The 19,581-nt window shown below is 38.3% G+C and overlaps 1 protein-coding gene across 16 annotated transcripts in view; it reads right to left on the minus strand.

The window, feature by feature from the left end:
- LOC106088760 (transient receptor potential cation channel trpm) overlaps positions 1-19,581 on the minus strand; it is a 572,136-nt gene that overhangs the window by 20,847 nt on the left and 531,708 nt on the right. For all 16 annotated transcript variants that reach the window (XM_059369571.1, XM_059369569.1, XM_059369573.1 and 13 more), the window contains one exon: positions 4,953-5,052. In XM_059369571.1, the coding sequence (XP_059225554.1) occupies positions 4,953-5,052 (100 nt within the window). The remainder of the gene's footprint in view (positions 1-4,952; positions 5,053-19,581) is intronic.

Raw genomic sequence — 19,581 nt, forward strand, 5'->3', positions numbered from 1 at the left:
TTTGACCTCAGCGCGGCTGTGATGCAAAAAAAATCCATCCATTAGATCCGATTGAGTATTGAAGCGCCGTCTACCAGACCACAGCTCCATATTGCATATAAGGGCTGACAACTGAAGTATATATACATTGTATGACACGCGGTTTGAACCCCCACCTTTTGCCAATGGCTCCCGTGGTTGTGTATAGGGCGAAAGTTGCCTTTATTATACTTTCGAAGATTTTTGATTCAAAGTTCAATTTCTTGTCCAGCAAAACATTATCTTCCCACAAGGAGATATGTGCCAATGTGTATCACTTCTATATCTTGCTAAAAAGAACAAACTCCGTCTTAGACGGACTTACGCCTAGACCACTTACGGTAGCCCACTTCGCTGTCGCATTTGGAGCTATTGTACATGAATTATTTCTCCAAGAATGCTGGAAACTTTCCCCTAACCGCAATAGCCATGTCATCAGCATACGCAACAACTTTTATATATTTTTCTTCCAGAGGCGATAATATATTGTTAATGACAATATTCCAAAGTAGAGATAACAGTACACCTCTTTGATGATCCACGTATCCCAAGCCTGTCGCAATGCATCTTTTAGTAAGTAAGTTATTAATAAACTTTCTAACGATAGAGTTGATGCCTAGAAATTCCAGATCCGCCATGATTGACGTAGGTGTTACATTATTGAAAGCACCACCATTGTCAAAAAATGGTACCATTGTGAATTCCTTGGTCCTTAGGTCGTGAAGGTCTGTTTCAGTAGACTTGCGCTAATATATGCATGCTGTTGCCGAGAAAGGCGATCTCCAGGGATATATATTTCTATCAATCTCTCTAGAGTCTTAAGAATAAAGGATGACAGACTAATAGGTTGAAAATCGATCGCCTCCTTGTGATAAGCTTTACCTGCTTTCAGAATGAAATCGGCACTTGTGTTCTTCGATCGAACGGGATTTTCCTTAACCTAGAGGCTTCAGATGTATACTCCAGGGAGGTGCAGAACTCTACCCAGGATTTGTTCTGAACCTTTATCAGCTTGCCCTTGTATTTTCTTAACTTAGCCTTATAGATGTGGCTTTCGCCCTGTTGAAGACTTTTGTGCAACCCTCCTAGGAGCAACTAGTTCTGGGGTCCACCATAGCCGCTTGGCTTGACTTTAGGACATGCTGATAAAAGCGGTTTGCTCAGGGCCTTCGTAGTCCGATTGCCCATTATATCTATATCCTAAGCAGTTTCCACTTCACTTCCACAGAGAAGCTGTGATCATCCAACACTTCCCAGCCACTATCCTTCCGCTTATATCTTCCCCTTCCTGTTCCTTGTAATAAAAATCGGTTTATTTCCTTTATTACAAATCGCTAAACTGCAACTAATAATAGTATATTCGATAAGCAACTCACCCCTTTCGCTCACTAACCATATAAGGAAAACGAAATTACCAAACTTCACAGTTATCGGGCAATAATGCGCCTCTTATTCGGTTAAGAACTTAAATCAGAGATCGATCTAAATAGCTAATTGGATCATGGAAGCCACTGTAGCTCAGAGTTTTGCATGTACGCCTATGACGCTGAACAGCTGGGTTCAAATTCTGGCGAGAACATCAGAAAAAAAATTTCAGCGGTGGTTATCCCCTTCTAATGCTGGCAAGATTTGTGAGGTACTATTACATGTAAAAACTTCTCTTCAAAGTGTTGTCGCAATGTGGCACGCCGTTCGATTAGGGCCTCCTCCCTTATCATTGAGCTAAAAACTTGAGAAGTTTTTCCCTGTTCCTTAATGGAATGTTCATGGGCAAATTTGCATTTGCAATTGGATCATTTTCAGTACGAATGCCGAGGTGTTAATACCGTTTCAAATTTCTTCGAAGATGGGAAATAAATTGGTTATTATGAGATCAAAATAATAAATCGGACAATCGGTCTTTGACGCAACTTTGTTATAATATGGCCTGATTTGGCACGTTCAAGAACTTAGCCAACGTACAGAAAAAATGAGCATCGGTGTCAGTTGTAATCACGCAACAGATAATAGACAAATAGACGGAAAAAAATACGGAATTCGTTCGATCGTCTCAGAATTATGAAATATTCATATTATTTGTTTTATACCCACCACCTAGGATAGGTGGTATATTCATATAGTCATTCCATTTGCAACAAATTGAAATATCGATTTCCGACCCTACAAAGTACATATATATCTGATCGATGTAAAATTTCTAAGACAATTTAACTCTGTTCGTGTGTCCGTGCGTCTGTCCGCCCGTCTGCTGAAATCGCGCTACAGTATTTAAAAATGGAGGTATTGAACTGAAACTTTGCGCAGATTCTTTTTGTCAGGTCAGGACCGATCTGCCGATTTAGCATCTTCAGCCCGTAAAATCCACATTTATTACACCATTTCGCTGATAATAGACACATTGAGTTATATTAAGGCTCCCATCATTCGACCCGAATATGATCTAGATCGGATCATATTTTGAAATAGCTGCCATCTAGACCGAACTGCTGACATGGAAGCATTTATTATCGGATTGCTCTGGAATCCTCCGACCTCCGACAATTGCCATAAATACTCTATTGCCAATTATATGTATTAGAAAAATTTTTGTTAAATGTTTGTTTTCGGAACAATTTTTATAAAAAGAATTGTTGGCAAGAAAATTCCGTGAAGATTTTGGCTTAAAGAAACTTTTAACTTTTTGTTTAAAGCAATCAAAAAAATATTATCTTTTGAAGAAATGACATTGCTATTCGGTCAAAAAAAAAATTTCAGTAACCCATTAACGAGGAAAAATATCCAATAATAGAGCTGCCTTAGAAAAATTCTAGCACGAGTTGGGAAATTTGGATTGGCGTAAAGTGGACGACTGAAATCAGTTACAACAATATTGCCCGACATGTTTTGGGGGAAAAATTGGCTTCTCGAAAATCGGCAATTTTTTATATCCCAAAAATCAAACAAAAAAATTTCTAAAAATTCTTAGGAGTGAGATTTCTGGAATCCGTTTTAATGTCTTTGTGTGTTTGGTGGTTTCTATATTAAAAAAATAAATTTATGGCAATAATCTTACTTCTTTTGCCAGCAGGTGCGATTTTATGCCAAAATCATTAAACCCTGCTTTTTCGCTAAATGGTCATAAAATATTAAGAAAACGATTTTTTGTTGCAGGTGCTTAAGTTTTCCTAAAAAATTGTTTTCAAAAAATTTTAAAATTTAAAATATTAAGAAAAAATTGCTATATCAATATAAATTTTCTAAGTTATGAATAAATAAAACTTTACCAAAATTGAACAACGGAATCGAGGGTCAGGCGTAATGGGTAAAAATTTTGCCTTTAAAAATATTTATTGAATTTTGTCTATAGAAAAAATTTTAGGAAAATTTTAAAAATGTTTATGCAAAATGTAAAATTGCAATCCACTAAGGAACAAGGGCAAACTCCTCACATGGGTGCAGTCCAATTTAAGATGTAAGCTCAATTATAAGGGACCTTCTTTTTATAGCCGAGTCCGAACGGCGTGTTGCAGTGCCACACATCTTTGGCGAAATGTTTTTACATGACCTGATTCCTCAAAAATGTTGCCAGCATTAGGAGTGGAAAACCACCGCTGAAGATTTTCTCTGATGGTCTCGCCAGAATTCGAACCCAGGCGTTCAACTTCATATGCGGACATGCTAACCTCTGCGCTTCGGTAGCCTCCAAAATGTATTGTGGCAAAATGCAAAATTTTATTAAAGTTTTGGCTTTAAAAAATCATCTTGAGGTAAGGTTGTCTTTAGAAAGTTTTTCGCTGAAATTTAGTCTTTAGAAAAAATTTTGTTGAAATTTAGTCTGTAGAAATTTTTCTTTATAAAAATTTTGTCTTTAGAAAAAATTTAATTAAAATTTTGTCTTTAAAAAAAGTTTTAAAGAAAAAAATAATTTCGAGAAGGGTCCAGGCCCTGCTGAAGGTTTCATACCCTCCACCATAGGATGGGGGTATACTAATTTCGTCATTCTGTTTGTAACTCCTCGAAATTTTCGTCTCAGACTCAATAAAGTATATGTTTTCTTGATCGCCATGACATTTTATCTAGCCATGTCCGTCCGTCCGTCGGTCTGTCGAAAGCACGCAAACTTTCTAAGGAGTAAAACTAGCCGCTTGAAATCTTGCACAAATACTTCTTATAGGTATAGGTCGGATGGGATTATAAATGGGCCCTATCCGTCCATGTTTTGATATAGCTGCCATATAAACCGATCTTGGATCTTGACTTCTTGAGCTAGTAGAGACGAAATTCTTATACGCTTTGGCTGAAATGTGTTTTGTTATGATTTCAAATAGCTTCGCTAAATGTGGGTGATATAGCTGTCATATAAACCGATCTGGGGTCTAGACTTCTTAAGCCTTTAGAGGGTGCAAATCCTATCCGAATGGACTGAAATATTACACATTGACTTTTACTAAGGTCCTCAACATTCAATTCATTTATGGTCCGAATCGGACTATAACAATTCCATGGTAGCTAGTTGTGCGTACCGCATTGACCCGATTAAATTCTTTATCGGCAAGGGCTGCCGCCTCCGTGTACAACACACTGCTCCAACAACAGCTCCAATAGTATAACAATTATTATCCATTATTCTTTGTTTGCCTAAAAAAAGAGATACCGCGCAAAGAACTCGTCAAATGCAACCCATGGTGGAGGGTATACAAGATTCGGCCCGGCCGAACTTAGCACGCTCTCACTTGTTAGTAGGTAAAATTTATACCTACAATTTGCTTTCGACATGAATCAATATTTACTTAACTAGACAGCCGCCGTTTTTCTATCACAGAAACTTTCTGAGTTCCTGAACTGGTCCTGTGGTAAGGACCGTAAACATACACACAAACATTTGTATGTATTTCATAATTTCCATTATGCAATACTTTCATTTTGAGCACATTAACAGCGGCATTAGTACCTACCTGTCACACATTCGTTTTGGCCAGGGTTCTCGCCGCAAGGTGGGTCGATGTCATCTGCAAATACTTCACCATACAACATGAAGTATGGTTGATATGTGACCTGAAATAAATAAAATGAGATAATTTTCAAATTAATTAATTAAAATGCAGCAGTGTCAAATGTCAGATACACCCACATACACACACACACACATCTACACGCACACTGACATCAAAACATAATAGCATTTGGAGGATTCTGAGGACAGATAACATTTAATTAGCTTGTATTACAACTGAAAGACTTTTGGGAGTTGAATAAGAAGAAAAAATCTATGGTTGGAATATGAAATTCGAAGCAATTGAGCTTGCCATCGCCATCGCCAAAATTCAAATGGCTGGAGATAGGAGATATTTAGAAAAGTTGCATTGAGGTCAAACTCCTGCTTCTGAGGTCAATAATTCACCTGTCCACACAGGAATTTGAATTCTAATATTTGTTGGAATATTGTCATTCTTATTTTCTGTATTCCACATCTATACACGCACATAAATACATCTATTTACATATCAATACCATACATACTTTAAACACTCAAAGTTGCCATAGGGTCATGCACAGGATATTAGGCTATAAAACTTTTTAGTATCCACATATAAATTAAAATATAGTTTCAAATAAATGTGGATCTTTTTTCTAGGCAATTGGGAAAGGAAAAAGATAAAAAAAATAACGGGACAGGATATAAGAGGTAGGCGAAGAAGGCGTAGCACATGAACGTTCCAAAGCAAGAAAAGGATCAAATTTATAAATTAAAAAAAAAAAACATTAAAAATACATTTGAGCAAAATCTGCTGAAGTAGAGGGTCGCACAGCCGCGCAGTAGGGAAATAAGAACGGAAAGAACAAAAGATAGATGAAACGGAAAGGGAAAGAAAGGACAGTATCACGATGCGAGCACAACATTAAATTGTTTGCCTTTCTAAGCAAATTGCATTCCATCAACAAACTCTGGGCGGATTGCATTACATTCGACACTGGCTGGCCTGTCAGGTTATTCAAGAGTTCGGGTCTCTGAAGTATCTGGCCGGATGTTGTGGCATGGTGTGTAGGCGATGGTGTCGGATGTGAGTTTGCAGTAGTGGTTGTTGCCAATGTTGCAGTGGGTATCGCATGGCCACGATGATAGCTTGACATATAGCCACTAATGCCTCCAGATGGATCACGCGCATTGTGTGATCGGCTGCCGTGACCTATTGCTCCCAAAAATCCCGGGGCTACAATGGAGCCTGCAATAACCTACATTTGTTCGTTCGCACATAAACATACAGTTGTACACGGACGATAAGCGTGTGTGTTTGTAGATTGAATTTCAATGTGGGCCAAAGGCCCGCGTTTCACATTGAAATGCACATTCACAGTGAAGGAAAATACATAAAATGGTGAAAGGACAAATGGAAAGTTTATTTTTTGTTTGTTTTTATTTTATGGACACGTGAATGAGTAAATGAGTATGAGCATTGATGATGATTCAATACCATAAGATAGAAAAAAGAAAGACATGAAAGACAAAAAAATTTCATTAATTAATAAACGTCAATCAATTAAAGAATGTATGTACATATGTACTAATTTGTCAGTCAAAGCCGCAATGCAATAAAATAATCATAGATGTTACGGCTATATAAAGGGTGATCAATCTAGATGTTGCATTTTCAAACTACGCTTCATTCAGTTTTTTTTTTTTTTGAACATGGACGTGTGCAAATCCCCTAAAAGCACAAATTCCATTTTGTTTCATGTACCTATTAGAATCGACTTATTATGGCTTGCAAATCTTTATTATCAATCACTTTAATTTCTATGGCTTATGGTAAGGGAAGAGATCTACAGTTATGTAGTGCCAATTTGATACAATGTTTTAAATCGGACAAGGCCAATCTTTTGATAAGCAGAAGAAACATTAATTTGACCCGAATCTTAAAGACCCTTCACCATACTTTAGGTTCGGGAAGTTCTCCATACGTAGGGTGGTGGTCGAAAGTCAAAACAGAAACAGGTTCATGCCAAATCGCATAACAATTGTGTCCTCCAAGGGCTCAAGAACTCCAATAAAGTATCGGCTTCAGCTATGCTACACCCAGAGACATATGAATGCAAATATCGGCAAATATTGTCTGCTGACATTTATTAAAATTGTTTATGCTAATGACTGAAGCATTTGCTGTGCATTGAAACACGTTTTATAGCTTACACCACTTCTGTGGTACAGGGTATTATAAATAGGTGCATTTGCTTGAAACACCCAGAACGAAGAGAGATAGACCCATTGATAAGTATACCGATCGACTCAGAATCACTTTTTGATTCGATTAAGCTATGTCTGTCTTTCTGTCTGCCAATGTTAATATATGCACAAAGAAAAGGTCGATATATGCACAATTTTCATTCGATCACCTTAAAATTTGGTACAGGAAAAGTTTTCGGCATGTTGAAATTGGAAAAAATCGGTTCTTATTTGGATATAGCTCCCATATATATGTTCGTCTGATTTACTGCAATAATGCAGTAAATTGGTCATTACTTAACCGATTGTCTCGTAATTTGGTAGGAAGGATTTTCTCTTGACTATCGACATTACTCGTTAATTTCATAGAAATAGGATTAGATTTAGATATAGCTGCCATATATGGTTAAATTAGGTTTAAGTGGCAGTCTGCCATTAGACTCGCTTAAACCTTTTCATCCATTGTGATACCACAGGAACAGAAGAAGGAAGATAGTTCCCACCGTTGAACCATCCAGATCGCTTTAAAAAGTTCAACAACTTGCGAATGTTAACATCCGCTTAATCAGACGGGTTCTCAAGAAATGAGAACCTAAAGTGAAACTCTTTCTGACTGCTAGTGCGGGACACACACACAGAAAGTGTTCTATAGTCTCTTCTTCTTCGATGTCCTTACAGCTTCTGCAAAAGTTGTTGCTGGCAAACCTTCAGTCTGTCAGCACGTTTTCCGATTGGACAGTGACCTGTCATGATGGACACAATTACTGAGACGTCTCTTCTAGCCAGTGACAGCAAAGCGGTAGACCTCTTCAAGTCTAGATTAGGCCACATAGTTTTAGAGTGCCCCTTTTCATCCATTGTTATACCACAGGAACAGAATGAGGAAGATAGTTCCCAACGTTGAATCATCCAGATCGCGTTAAAAAGTCCAACAACTTGCGAATGTTAACATCCGCTAAATCAGACGGGTTCTCAAGGAAATGAGAACCTAAAGCGAAACTCTTTCTGACTGCTTGTGCGGGACACACACACATTAGGTGTTCTATAGTCTCTTCTTCTTCGATGTCCTTACAGCTTCTGCAAAAGTCGTTGCTGGCAAACCTTCAATCTGTCAGCACGTTTTCCGATTGGACAGTGACCTGTCATGATGGACACAATTACTGAGACGTCTCTTCTAGCCAGTGACAGCAAAAAGGTAGACCTCTTCAAGTCTAAATTAGGCCACATAGTTTTAGAGTGCCCCTCTTTGTGACCGTCTACCATATATATATCACCAGACGATATTCACATCTAGAGCCAATGCAAGCACATTTATTAACCAATCTTGCCAAAATTTTGAAGAGCGCTTTCCTCGACAACTTTAACAATATCTATACAGTTTGGTATAAATTGGTTCAGATTTAGATATAGCTCCCATATGTATGTTCGTCCGATTTTTAATGTTTAATAACCCATCTAAAAACATTCGCCGAGGTCCATCAAATTTGGTTCAGAATAAGATATAGTTCCCACTTTGTTTGTACTGGACGTTCTGGCTACCCAAATTGCAGCGACCACTGCCGTGAGGCTAAAGAAGCTTTCTTATTGGTCATGTGGCGACCACGGATACTGTGTTATACTTGATACAATATCCGATATTCCAGGCAGTGTGGATTACACTCTACCTGTGCCGCTTTTTGGTTAAAAATTACTGTACCACTATTCCTGATAGAACCGATTGGAACTACGATATCCCTGGTAAAAGATATTATATAGACTTCTATACGGATGGTTCCAAGCTAAACGACCAGGTGGGATTTAGGGTGTACTCTAAAGATCTAGAACTGGTCACAGTGGTCGGGTACATTGAAGTGTGTATCAAGCAGAGATCCTTGCAATTAAGGAAGACAGCCAGGCAGCCATTAAATCCCTGGGGTACGTATTTCTGAACATAAAAACCGCCCTCGACTGTCGCAAATCTCTCAACGAGATGGCTGAACAGTTCAAAATTCACCTTTTCTGGGTGCCGGGCCACAGAGATATCCCAGGGAATTCTAAAGCAGACGAGCTTGCGAGACTAGGAACTACCTTACACTCTCCAGGGACACTGGAATCTGTGGGTATGCCTCTAGCGACATGTAATCTTAGTTCAAAGAGGGGGCTATGAGCATTCGAAAAATATGTGGCCTCATCTACACTTGAAGAGGTCTACCGCTTTGCTGTCATTGGCTAGAATAGACGTCTCAATCATTGAGTCCGTACGAAGCTGTAGGGACATCGAGTAAGAAGAGACTATAGAACACTTTCTGTGGGTGTGTCCCGCACTAGCAGTTAGAAGGAGTTCCACTTTAGGTTCTCATTTCTTTGAGAACCTGTCTGATATAGCGGATGTGAACATTCGCAAGTTACTGGACTTTTTAAAGCGATCTGGATGGTTCAAGGGTAGGAACTAGGAGACATATCCTTTTTTTGTTCCTGTGGTATCCCAATGGCCGAAAACGTCTAAGTGAGTCTGATGGCGGACTGCCACTTAAACTTAACCTAACCTTGTACTGTAGGGTATTACAAAGTCGCCACCGCCCGACTTTTGCCTTTCCTTACTGGTTTTTGACAATGTTATGTGTAAATTTCTTGCATTAAAGCATTAATATGATTTGTTTTATTTAAATAGTCCTCAACCTGACCAAAAAGCCCATTAACAAAACACAAAAAATGTAATGATTTTTTTGTCTGCTGTTATTTGAGATTGGAAAAACATTTTAGTTGCAAATATTAGAAAAAAATTATCTATTGTATATACCCTTAAAATCGCAAGATGTGATGTAATAAAATGAAAAGATCGGTGTATTTCAGCCAAATCGGATAAGAATAACGCCCTCTAGAGGCTCAAGAAGTATATTTGGGATTTCGGTTTATATGGGAGCTATAACAGGTTTTGAACCGATTCGGACCATACTTGGAACATCTGTTGAATGTCATAGCACAAAATTTCAGAAAAACTGGATCAGAACTGCTATCTCTAGGAGTTTAATCTGGAGATCGTTTTAAATAGGAGCAAAACATGGACCGATTTGGCCCAATTGCAATCCCAACCAATATACACTAATAGTAAGTATTTGTACAAAATTCCAGGCGCCTAACTTTACTCTTTCGAGGGTGCTTTCGTCAGACAGATGGAAGGACATGAATATATCGACTTAGAATGTCAAGACCGTTAAGAATATATATACTTTGTTAGGTATCAGATATGGCTGAGTAATAGAAGTAACTTTCAATTTCCGAAAAAAGAAATAGAAAGGCTCCATGGATATTAAGGATGTCAACATGTGCCGACAAAAATTAACAAAACTCCCGTGATGAATGTAATCCCAAGGGCTTTTTCAAGTTTCTTGATAGTAAATGGAAGGCACAGACGTTTCCCGGCTGTATGAAAGTTGGGAGCAAGGTACGTCGGATGACTCTCAGATTGTCAGATTGTCCGTGATGAATGTAATCCCAAGGGCTTTTTCAAGTTTCTTGATAGTAAATGGAAGGCACAGACGTTTCCCGGCTGTATGAAAGTTGGAAGCAAGGTACGTCGGATGACTCTCAGATTGTCAATTTGTTTGCCGACTTTTTCCTGTTCTCGTATACTCATGACATTTTTAATGGTCATAATGATTTTAAGTTGGGGAAATTGAACCATTTTCCTCCCATTATCTTGATAGAAGAGGAGGTTTTATCAGGGCTAAAGACATTACGCTCCACATGCGCCCCTGGCCCTGATGGAGTTCCAACCTATGTTCTGAAATCTTGTGCTAGTAAACTTTATCTGCCTCTCATTAGAAAAAACGGTCATGATTTGCTTATCTGCACCTGGAATGCCCACACTCTTTATAGATAATGTGCAGTATAACAAAACACAAAAAATTTAATGATTTTTTGTCTGCTGGTATTTGAGATTGTAAAAACATTTAAGTTCCAAATATTAGAAAAAATTATCTATTGTATATACCCTTAAAATCGTTGAAGGATGTACAGGAGTCAGTTCGGAAATTCTACTAAAGAATTTAATATCAAACTGATGGCTTTGGTGCAGGCACATCCTCCTGCAGAGACAATAAAGGAATTCTGGTAACTGACACAGGTAGCGAGCTGAGGATATGGAAAGAACATTTTACCCAGCTGCTAGCGTCCGACGATGGCGGCGAAGAGAATACCGCAGAACCAATCCCTGATGATGGTAAAGAATGTTTACCTCCTAATCAAATTATTGAGGCCCTTCTGGATGACACTTGCTTGATACACGTTCCTCAGTAACACTTGATACACGTTCCTCAGTAAGAATAGGCAAAAATATCTCCGAACCATTTAATACCAAACGAGGTTTCAGCCAGGGAGACAGCTTATTGTTTGATCTCTTTACTGCTGGAGAAGATTATACGAGATGTAGATGTGAACAGATGTGGCACACTACTCAAAAGAGAACACATGTTACTCGCCTATGCCGACGACACCGTCACCGGAAGCAGTACCTGCGGACTGTGAAAGAATCAAAAGTGAGTCAATGAAAATGGGTCTGGCAGTAAATGGAGATAAGGCGAAATGGATGGTTTCAACTCCTAACAACGCCGTGTCCAACCAAGCAGATAAAGAAAATGGAGAAAGTTGGGAACCACAACATTGAGATAGTCAACAACTTTATCTACCTCGGCACCGCCGTAACCGAACCGAATGACACCAGTTTTGAAATAAGGCGAATAATAATGCTGGCAAACAGATGCTACTTTGGATAAAGTAAGCAGTTTAGAAACAAGGCCACCTCTCGACAGACGACACTGATACTTATATATGGTTCTGAGGGATGGTTACTTGTGAAAGCAGACGAGGCAGTGCTTGGAGTGTTTAAGAGAAAGATTCTTCGTGAAATATATGGACGAGTTTGCGTTAATGGAGAATATAGGTGTCGTATGAACCACGAGCTGTATGGCGACGATAGCATAGTTATAGGTATCAAAACACAACCGCTGAAATGGCTAGCTCATGTTGTTAGAATAGAAGAAGAAGCTCCAGCAAAGAAGACCTTTGAAGTCAAACACGATGGTACACGCAAACCAGGCCGACCAAAAGCCTGATGGAAAGATTAAGCGATGGAAGACACTTAAAAACTTGAAACGCTTTTCTACGTTCGGCTAGAGGAACAAATGTTATGTCATAGCCAATTAAAGTAAAGGTAATTATAGGTGTATCGCAAAATTGAGTGCCAATTTAGCTAAGCTTTTCGAACTTCCCATTTCTCGAAGAACATCACATTTGGTAAAGGATGTTATTTCACCTTTTCTGCACGGTTTTGTAAAGTGTAGATCCGGTTTTGTAAAGTGTAGATCTTTGAACCTCATGGAATTTGTATGCCACGTTCATATGGGTTTTGTGAATGGGAAACAGACAAACGTTATTTATACCGATTTTAGCAAGGCTTTTGATGCTATGATACACAGGCTTCTGCTTCTTAAACTCGATTTTATGGGTTTTCCGACGGCTTTTCTAGGATATCTTCCTACTTAGGGGGCCGTACCCAGAGAGTACAGGGTGTACCACAGGTAAGTCACTTGGGTCCATTACCTTTTGTTTTATATCTAAATGATTGATCTTCCTGTTGTTATTCGTTTTTCTAAAATACTAGTGTTTGCTGATGATTTGAAGCTTTTTTTTGTACGAACTCATTTGTGGATTGAACTTATTTGCAGGACGATCTACACTCTCTAGTCAATTGGTGCAGTGCAAGTGGGATGTCCCTTAATTGAAAGAAATGTAAGAAATTGTCTTTGTTTAGATCCCACCCTATACTTTCGGAATTCTTCATTGGCTCGTATAAACTGGATGATGTTGATTCGTTTGCTGATCTAGGCATTATCTTAGATCCTAGATTATGGTTTCATCTACGTATCCATTCTTGTGTAAATAAAGCTAAGTCTTTAATAGGTTGCATTAAACGTTGGTCTTAGGAGTTCAATGACCCTTATGTCACTATGAAATTATTTGTAAGCTTAGCTCGCCCCGTATTCGAACATAATTGCTTCATTTGGAACCCGTTTTACAGTTGCCACTCTGATAGAATCGAATCAGTTCAGATTCAAATTCTGATTTTCGCTTTGCGTGGCCTGAATTGGAACCGATCGGAATTACTTTCGCCTTACATAAGTCGTTTACAGTTGATTGATCTTCCGACGCTTGAAAGAAGACGCTTTATGTTAAGAGCATTATTTATAATTAAATTATTAAGCGGTCTGATCTATCCTCCATTCCTGATAACCGAGATAACATTTAATGTTCCCTCTCGAACAACTCGCTATTTTGAACCGTTAAGGTAGACATACTATGAGCGCGCATTAAAAATGCAATTCTGCAAACACATACCTGAAAAGCAGCACACAAAAGTTAAAAAATGTTTACCTTGAAGATTGAACTCGAACGTCATTGCGCGTTGCCCTACGTAAAGTAGGGTTTTTAGTACGTCAAAGTAAAAAATTGCTCAAGTTTTGCGCATTACTTTTGTGGAATTTGTTTGCAGAGTTGCATTTTTAATGCTCGTCCATAGTATGTAATTCCACCTTTATGGTTGTTGCTCTCGACAACTAATTACGAGATTAGTATCCCATTGAGGTCCTTATGTGCTATATACAATAGCTTATGTACTAAGTTTATGTTTAAGTGATCCGTTACACGTCAGAAAGAATTTGATATTGCATATGTAAAATTGTATGCTTACTTTATAATTGGGATTCATTATCCTAATTATTGATAACTTTGTAGATAATTGCTAATTTTTTTCACCTTTCTAGGCTCAATATGTACGACATCATATGCCACAGCTCCCTCCGTGGAACAGTAGAATTTGGCTTTTGAGCAGTAGTTGTCAATTTCTAGAAATCGTATTTGCCTCTCACTTGGGCTCTGGCACTTCATCTACAGGGTGGCTGATGAAAGCCGCTACCAAAAAAAAATGTAATAACTTTTTTTCTATTTAATAATAATAATTTAATAATTAATTTAATTAATTAATTAATTAATTTAATTAATAATAATTTAATAATTAATTTAATAATTTAATTTAACATGAATAAAAGAAAAATGTATTCCATACACCGAAAAAAAAATGTAGCAATATTCATCATTGTAGCAATATTCATCAGCCACCCTGTACAACTCCCTCTGCATTCCTGTAGAACTTTGCCTATTACATGGGCCGACTGATCATCTGGCACCTCGTCCACTACTCCTTCTTCGGACCAGTAGGACACAGCTAATGAACGGCTATCTTGTGATTATGTTTACCTCGCTGTTATGTGTTGTTTTTGGAAAACACTGTTTATATGTTATTTGTTGTTACGTAGGTATGTATACGTTGCACACATTACTGGCTGAGGTACTATCTGTAACCGGTACTATGGAACCACAACTAACCCACCACATTCCGGAATATGCTGTGTACACGCTCTCCACGCATGGGGAGGCGCCCCCTCCGGGAGAACGGTTTATATGGGAGCTATATCAGGTTGTGAACCAATTCAGACCATACCTAGCACGTATATTTAAGGTCATAAAAGAAGTTGTTGTAGAAAATTGCAGCCAAATCGGAATTGCGCCCTCTAGAGGCGCAAGAAGTTAAAATCCTGGATCGGTTTATATGGGAGCTATATCAACTTATAAACCGATTTTGACCATACTGAGCACAGTTATTAGAAGTCATTACAAAGCACCACAAACAAAATTTCAGACAAAATGAATCACAATCGCTCCCTCTAAAGGCTCAAGAAGTCGAGATCCGAGATCGGTTAAATGACGCTATATCATAACATAGCCCTATGCCTATAGAAAGTATTCGTGTAATATTTCAAGCGCCAAGCTTTATTCCTTCGAAAGTTAACGTGCTTTCGACAGACACACATACGTTGGGTCAGATCAATATTTCGATGTGTTATAAACGGAATGACGAAATTAGTATACCCCGATTCTATGATGGAGGGCATAAAAAGAGAACAAGTTGACATCCTCTATGGCAAGTACTGTAAAAATTCAAAAAAATTTACGTCTGCCATCGCTTTATGCTTAATTTAGTGAATCCTGGTCTTAGATCAATATTTCGCTATGTTACAAACGGTTTGACGAAATAAGTCATCTTATGGTCGAGGGCACAAAAGCAGCTGAAATTATTCACTGCTTTGTCAAAAATTAACTGAATTCCTGTTTTTAGCTGGCTTTTTGTTGTTCAAGCAAAAATCGAGTTGTTTTTCAAAAAAAATGGAGCAAATTTGCATTTGCAGAGGTTCATGAAGCGATGGGCTTATACGGGAGCTACGTCACATTATTAGGAGCTTTATCAAGGATGAGGAGCAAAGCGACCTCTAGTCAGACAAAAATTGCACTATACAAGACACTGATACTACCCCGCGCTGTTATATGGCTCCGAAGCATGGGTACTTACGAAAGCAGATGAGGCTGTAATTGGAGTGTCTGAGAGAAAAATCCTTCGTAAAATACATGGACCAGTTTGCGTTAATGGGGAATATGGGCAACGTATGAACCACGAACTGTATGAGCTGTATGACGACGATAGCATAGTTAAATGCATCAAAATACAATGGCCATGTCACGTTGTCAGAATGGATGAAGAAGCTCCAGCAAAAAAGTCTCTTGAAAGCGACTATAAAAGAAAAAGCAAAGGGGAAGACCAAAATTCCGATGGAGTGACCAAGTGGAGAGCGATATCTTGAAACTGAGTGCTATAAGTTTGTGAAGAATACGTTCGGCTATAGGAATAAATTTTTCGTAATGGCCAAATAAAGTAAGTACATCAATATCAACGCTTAGATATTGGAAGACGATGCAAAAAAAATTAAGCCAAATTGGATAATTATTGCGCCCTTTAGAGGCCCAAGAAGTGCATCTGGGAATTTTATTTTGTAAGGAAGCTTTATTGGACCGACTTGGAAGACTCTTATATAGCCCCCACCATGGATCGCATTTAGCAAGTTCTTTGAATATTTTTTGGAAGTTGCCACTTCTAAAGGCACAAGAAGTCATTTGAAAATCGATTGATATGGGAGCTATATTTCAACATACTCTGATTTGGCTTATTTTTGGGGGTATATTCATTTTGTCATTCCGTTTGCAACACATCGAAATATCCATTTCCGACCCTATAAAGTATATATATTCTTGATCAGCGTAAAAATCTAAGACGATCTAGACAAGTCCGTCCGTCTGTCCGTCTGTCTGTTGAAATCACGCTACAGTCTTTAAAAATAGAGATATTGAGCTGAAACTTTGCACAGATTCTTTCTTAGTCCATAAGCAGGTTAAGTTCAAAGATGGACTATATCGGACTATATCTTGATATAGCTCCCATATAGACCGATCCGCCGATTTAGGGTCTAAGGCTAATAAAAGCCACATTTATTACCCGATTTTGCTGAAATTTGGGACAGTGAGTTATGTTAAACCCACCGACTTCCTTCGTCAATTTGGTCCAGATTTGGATATAGCTGCCATATAGACCGATCCTCCGGTTTAGGGTCTTAGGCCCGTAAAAGCCACATTTATTATCCGATATTGCTGAAATTTGGAACAGTGAGTTGTGTTGGGCCCACCGACATCCTTCCTCAATTTGGTCCAGATCGGTCCAGATTTGGATATAGCTGCCATACAGACCGATCCTCCGATTAAGGGTTTAAGGCACATAAAAGGCGCATTAGTAGTCCGATGTCGACAAAATTTGGGACAGTAAGTTAAGATAAGCCCCTTTACATACATCTGCATTATGGCACAGATCGATCCATTTGGATATAGCTGCCATATAGACCTATCTCTCAGATTTAGGTTTTGGGGCCATAAAAAGCGCATTTATTGTCGATGTCGACGCAATTTGGGACAGTGAGTTGTGTCAGGCCCTTTGACATGCTTCTTTTATTTTACTCAGATCGGTCTAGATTTGAATATAGCTGCCATATAGACCGATCTCTCGATTTAATGTTTTGGGCCTATAAAAGGCGCATTTATTTTCCGATGTTGCTGAAATTTGGGACAGAGTTAAGTTAAGCCCCTCCACATATTTCTGCAAATATGTCTAGATCGATCAAGATTTGCATACTGCTGCCATATAGACCAAAAATTGCGCATTTGTAATCCGATTTAACTGAAATTTGACACATTGACTATGTTAGGCTTTTCGATATCCATGTTGTATATGGTTCAGATGGGTTTATTTTTAGATATAGTTACTAAAAAGACCAATATTTTGTTATACACAATTGAACAGTGACCTGTACCTATTAGTATTTGGTCCCAATCGGATCATATTTCGATATAACTGCTATGGGACATAAGGTATGCAATTTTCACCGGATTTTGATGAAAGGTGGTTTACGTATATACCCGAGGTGGTGTTTTTTGTTTTTAAATTATCTAATTTAAAAAAATACTACAAATCTATTCCGTATACTACAGCTACTCCGTATGGAGCATTCCACTATCCGCAACCTGTAGACGCGCCCGGTAGCTCGCAGCTAAGATTCTCATGACAGCAATGGACACCACACAAATTGTAGCTCAATGTTGCAGCCTGTGTGGTGCTCACAGCTGTCCGTGCCGGGTTTGTGTTAAATTTTAGCGAAATGGAATAACAAATGCGCCTTTTATAGGCAAAAGACCATAAATCTATAGCTATATCCACATATGAAAAATTCTGGGCCATATTAAATATGTACATCGTAGAGCCTAATACAGCTCACTGTGCTGAATATTAGCGAAATTGGTTAATAAATGAGCCTTTTATGGGGCCATGACCTTAAATCGAGAGGTGGGTCCATATGGCAGCTATATCCAAATATAGCCCGATTTTGACCGTACTAGGTACGAATGTCAAGGAGCCTAACGCAACCAATTGTGCCAAGGTTTCGGCGAAAACGGATAATAAATGCGCATTTTATGGGCAAAAGACCTCAAATCGGAGGATCGTTATATATGCCAGCTATATCCGAATATAGACTGATCTGAACAATGTATGGCACGGATGTCGATAATCTTGCCAAATTTCGGACAGCTATGCGCCTTTTATTGATACAAGACATTAAATCGGGAGATCGGTCTTTATGGCAGATAAATCTAAATATAGCCCAATTTTGACCATACTCGGTTCGAATGTGAAGAAGCCTAATGCAACAAATTGTGCTAAATTTCATCGAAATCTGATAATAAATATGGCTTCAATGGCGTTTCAGCCAATTATCTACATTTTCAATGCCTGTAGCGTGATTGCAACAGAAAGACGGACTGGCGGACGGACGGACATGGCTAGATCGTCTTAGATTTTTACGACGATCAAGAATACATTACTTTATAGGGTCGAAAATGGATACTTCGATGTGTTATACCCCATCTTTCTGTTGTGGGTATAAAAAGGATAACGCAATGGATCTTTTAACAGAATAAAAGTACACCTTATAGAATATGCTGAAGAAACTTCGTACTCAATTTAGAATACTGTAAAAATAATATTTGAACCTAGCTTTCATGTCTATACTGATTTAAATTAGGATGATCTGTTCACATGATCAAAATATTTTACCTGAATTAATGACTGTGTTTTGCTTTTATTGAACAATCCTTAGTTATATTTAGGGGAACAGATTATTAATATATAATTTGAAATAAGACAAGTTCTAAAAGATAACGATATACTTTACTACCACTTTATACAACGATTTTGTGAAAATATTTAAGATAAGTGTATTAATTGAGAATGTTCTATTAAAGTGAGTGGCAGTGTATCGGGAGATCGGTCGCAGCTATATCTAAACATGAACCGATTTGTCATATATACAATCCTAACTGATCTACACTAAAAAGAAGTATATGTGGAAGACTTCGAGTGGTGTGCTTTGCTTGTTCGAAAGTTAGCGTGCCCTTGGCAGATGGACGGACATGGCCGGATGGTCTTAAAATGTCATAACGATCGAGAAAATATATACTGTATGGGGTCTTAGAGCAATACTTAGAGGTGTTTCAAACAGAATGACGAAGATTGTATACTCCCATCCTATGGTGGAAGGTATACAACTGTTTTGAACGTTTTGAGTAGCACAATTTTGAAGAGAACCTGAAACCACAAGATAACCAACTACATACTTTGGAAGCTAGATTTTGGACAACCAACCATGCATAGATCATAAGGTTTGAGCGGCAGTGCCTCCGACTCTCTGACGTTTTCGCCCTTTGTGATACCACTGGAACAGAAGCAGGAAGATGCATTCTAGTTCCTACCAGTGAACCGCCCAAATCGATTAAAAAAACCCCAAGAACTTGCAAATGTTCACATCTGCAAAATCAGACAAGTAATCAAAGTA

Source organism: Stomoxys calcitrans, chromosome 5 (genome assembly GCF_963082655.1).
Source record: "Stomoxys calcitrans chromosome 5, idStoCalc2.1, whole genome shotgun sequence".
NCBI classification, from domain to species: Eukaryota; Metazoa; Arthropoda; class Insecta; order Diptera; family Muscidae; genus Stomoxys; species Stomoxys calcitrans.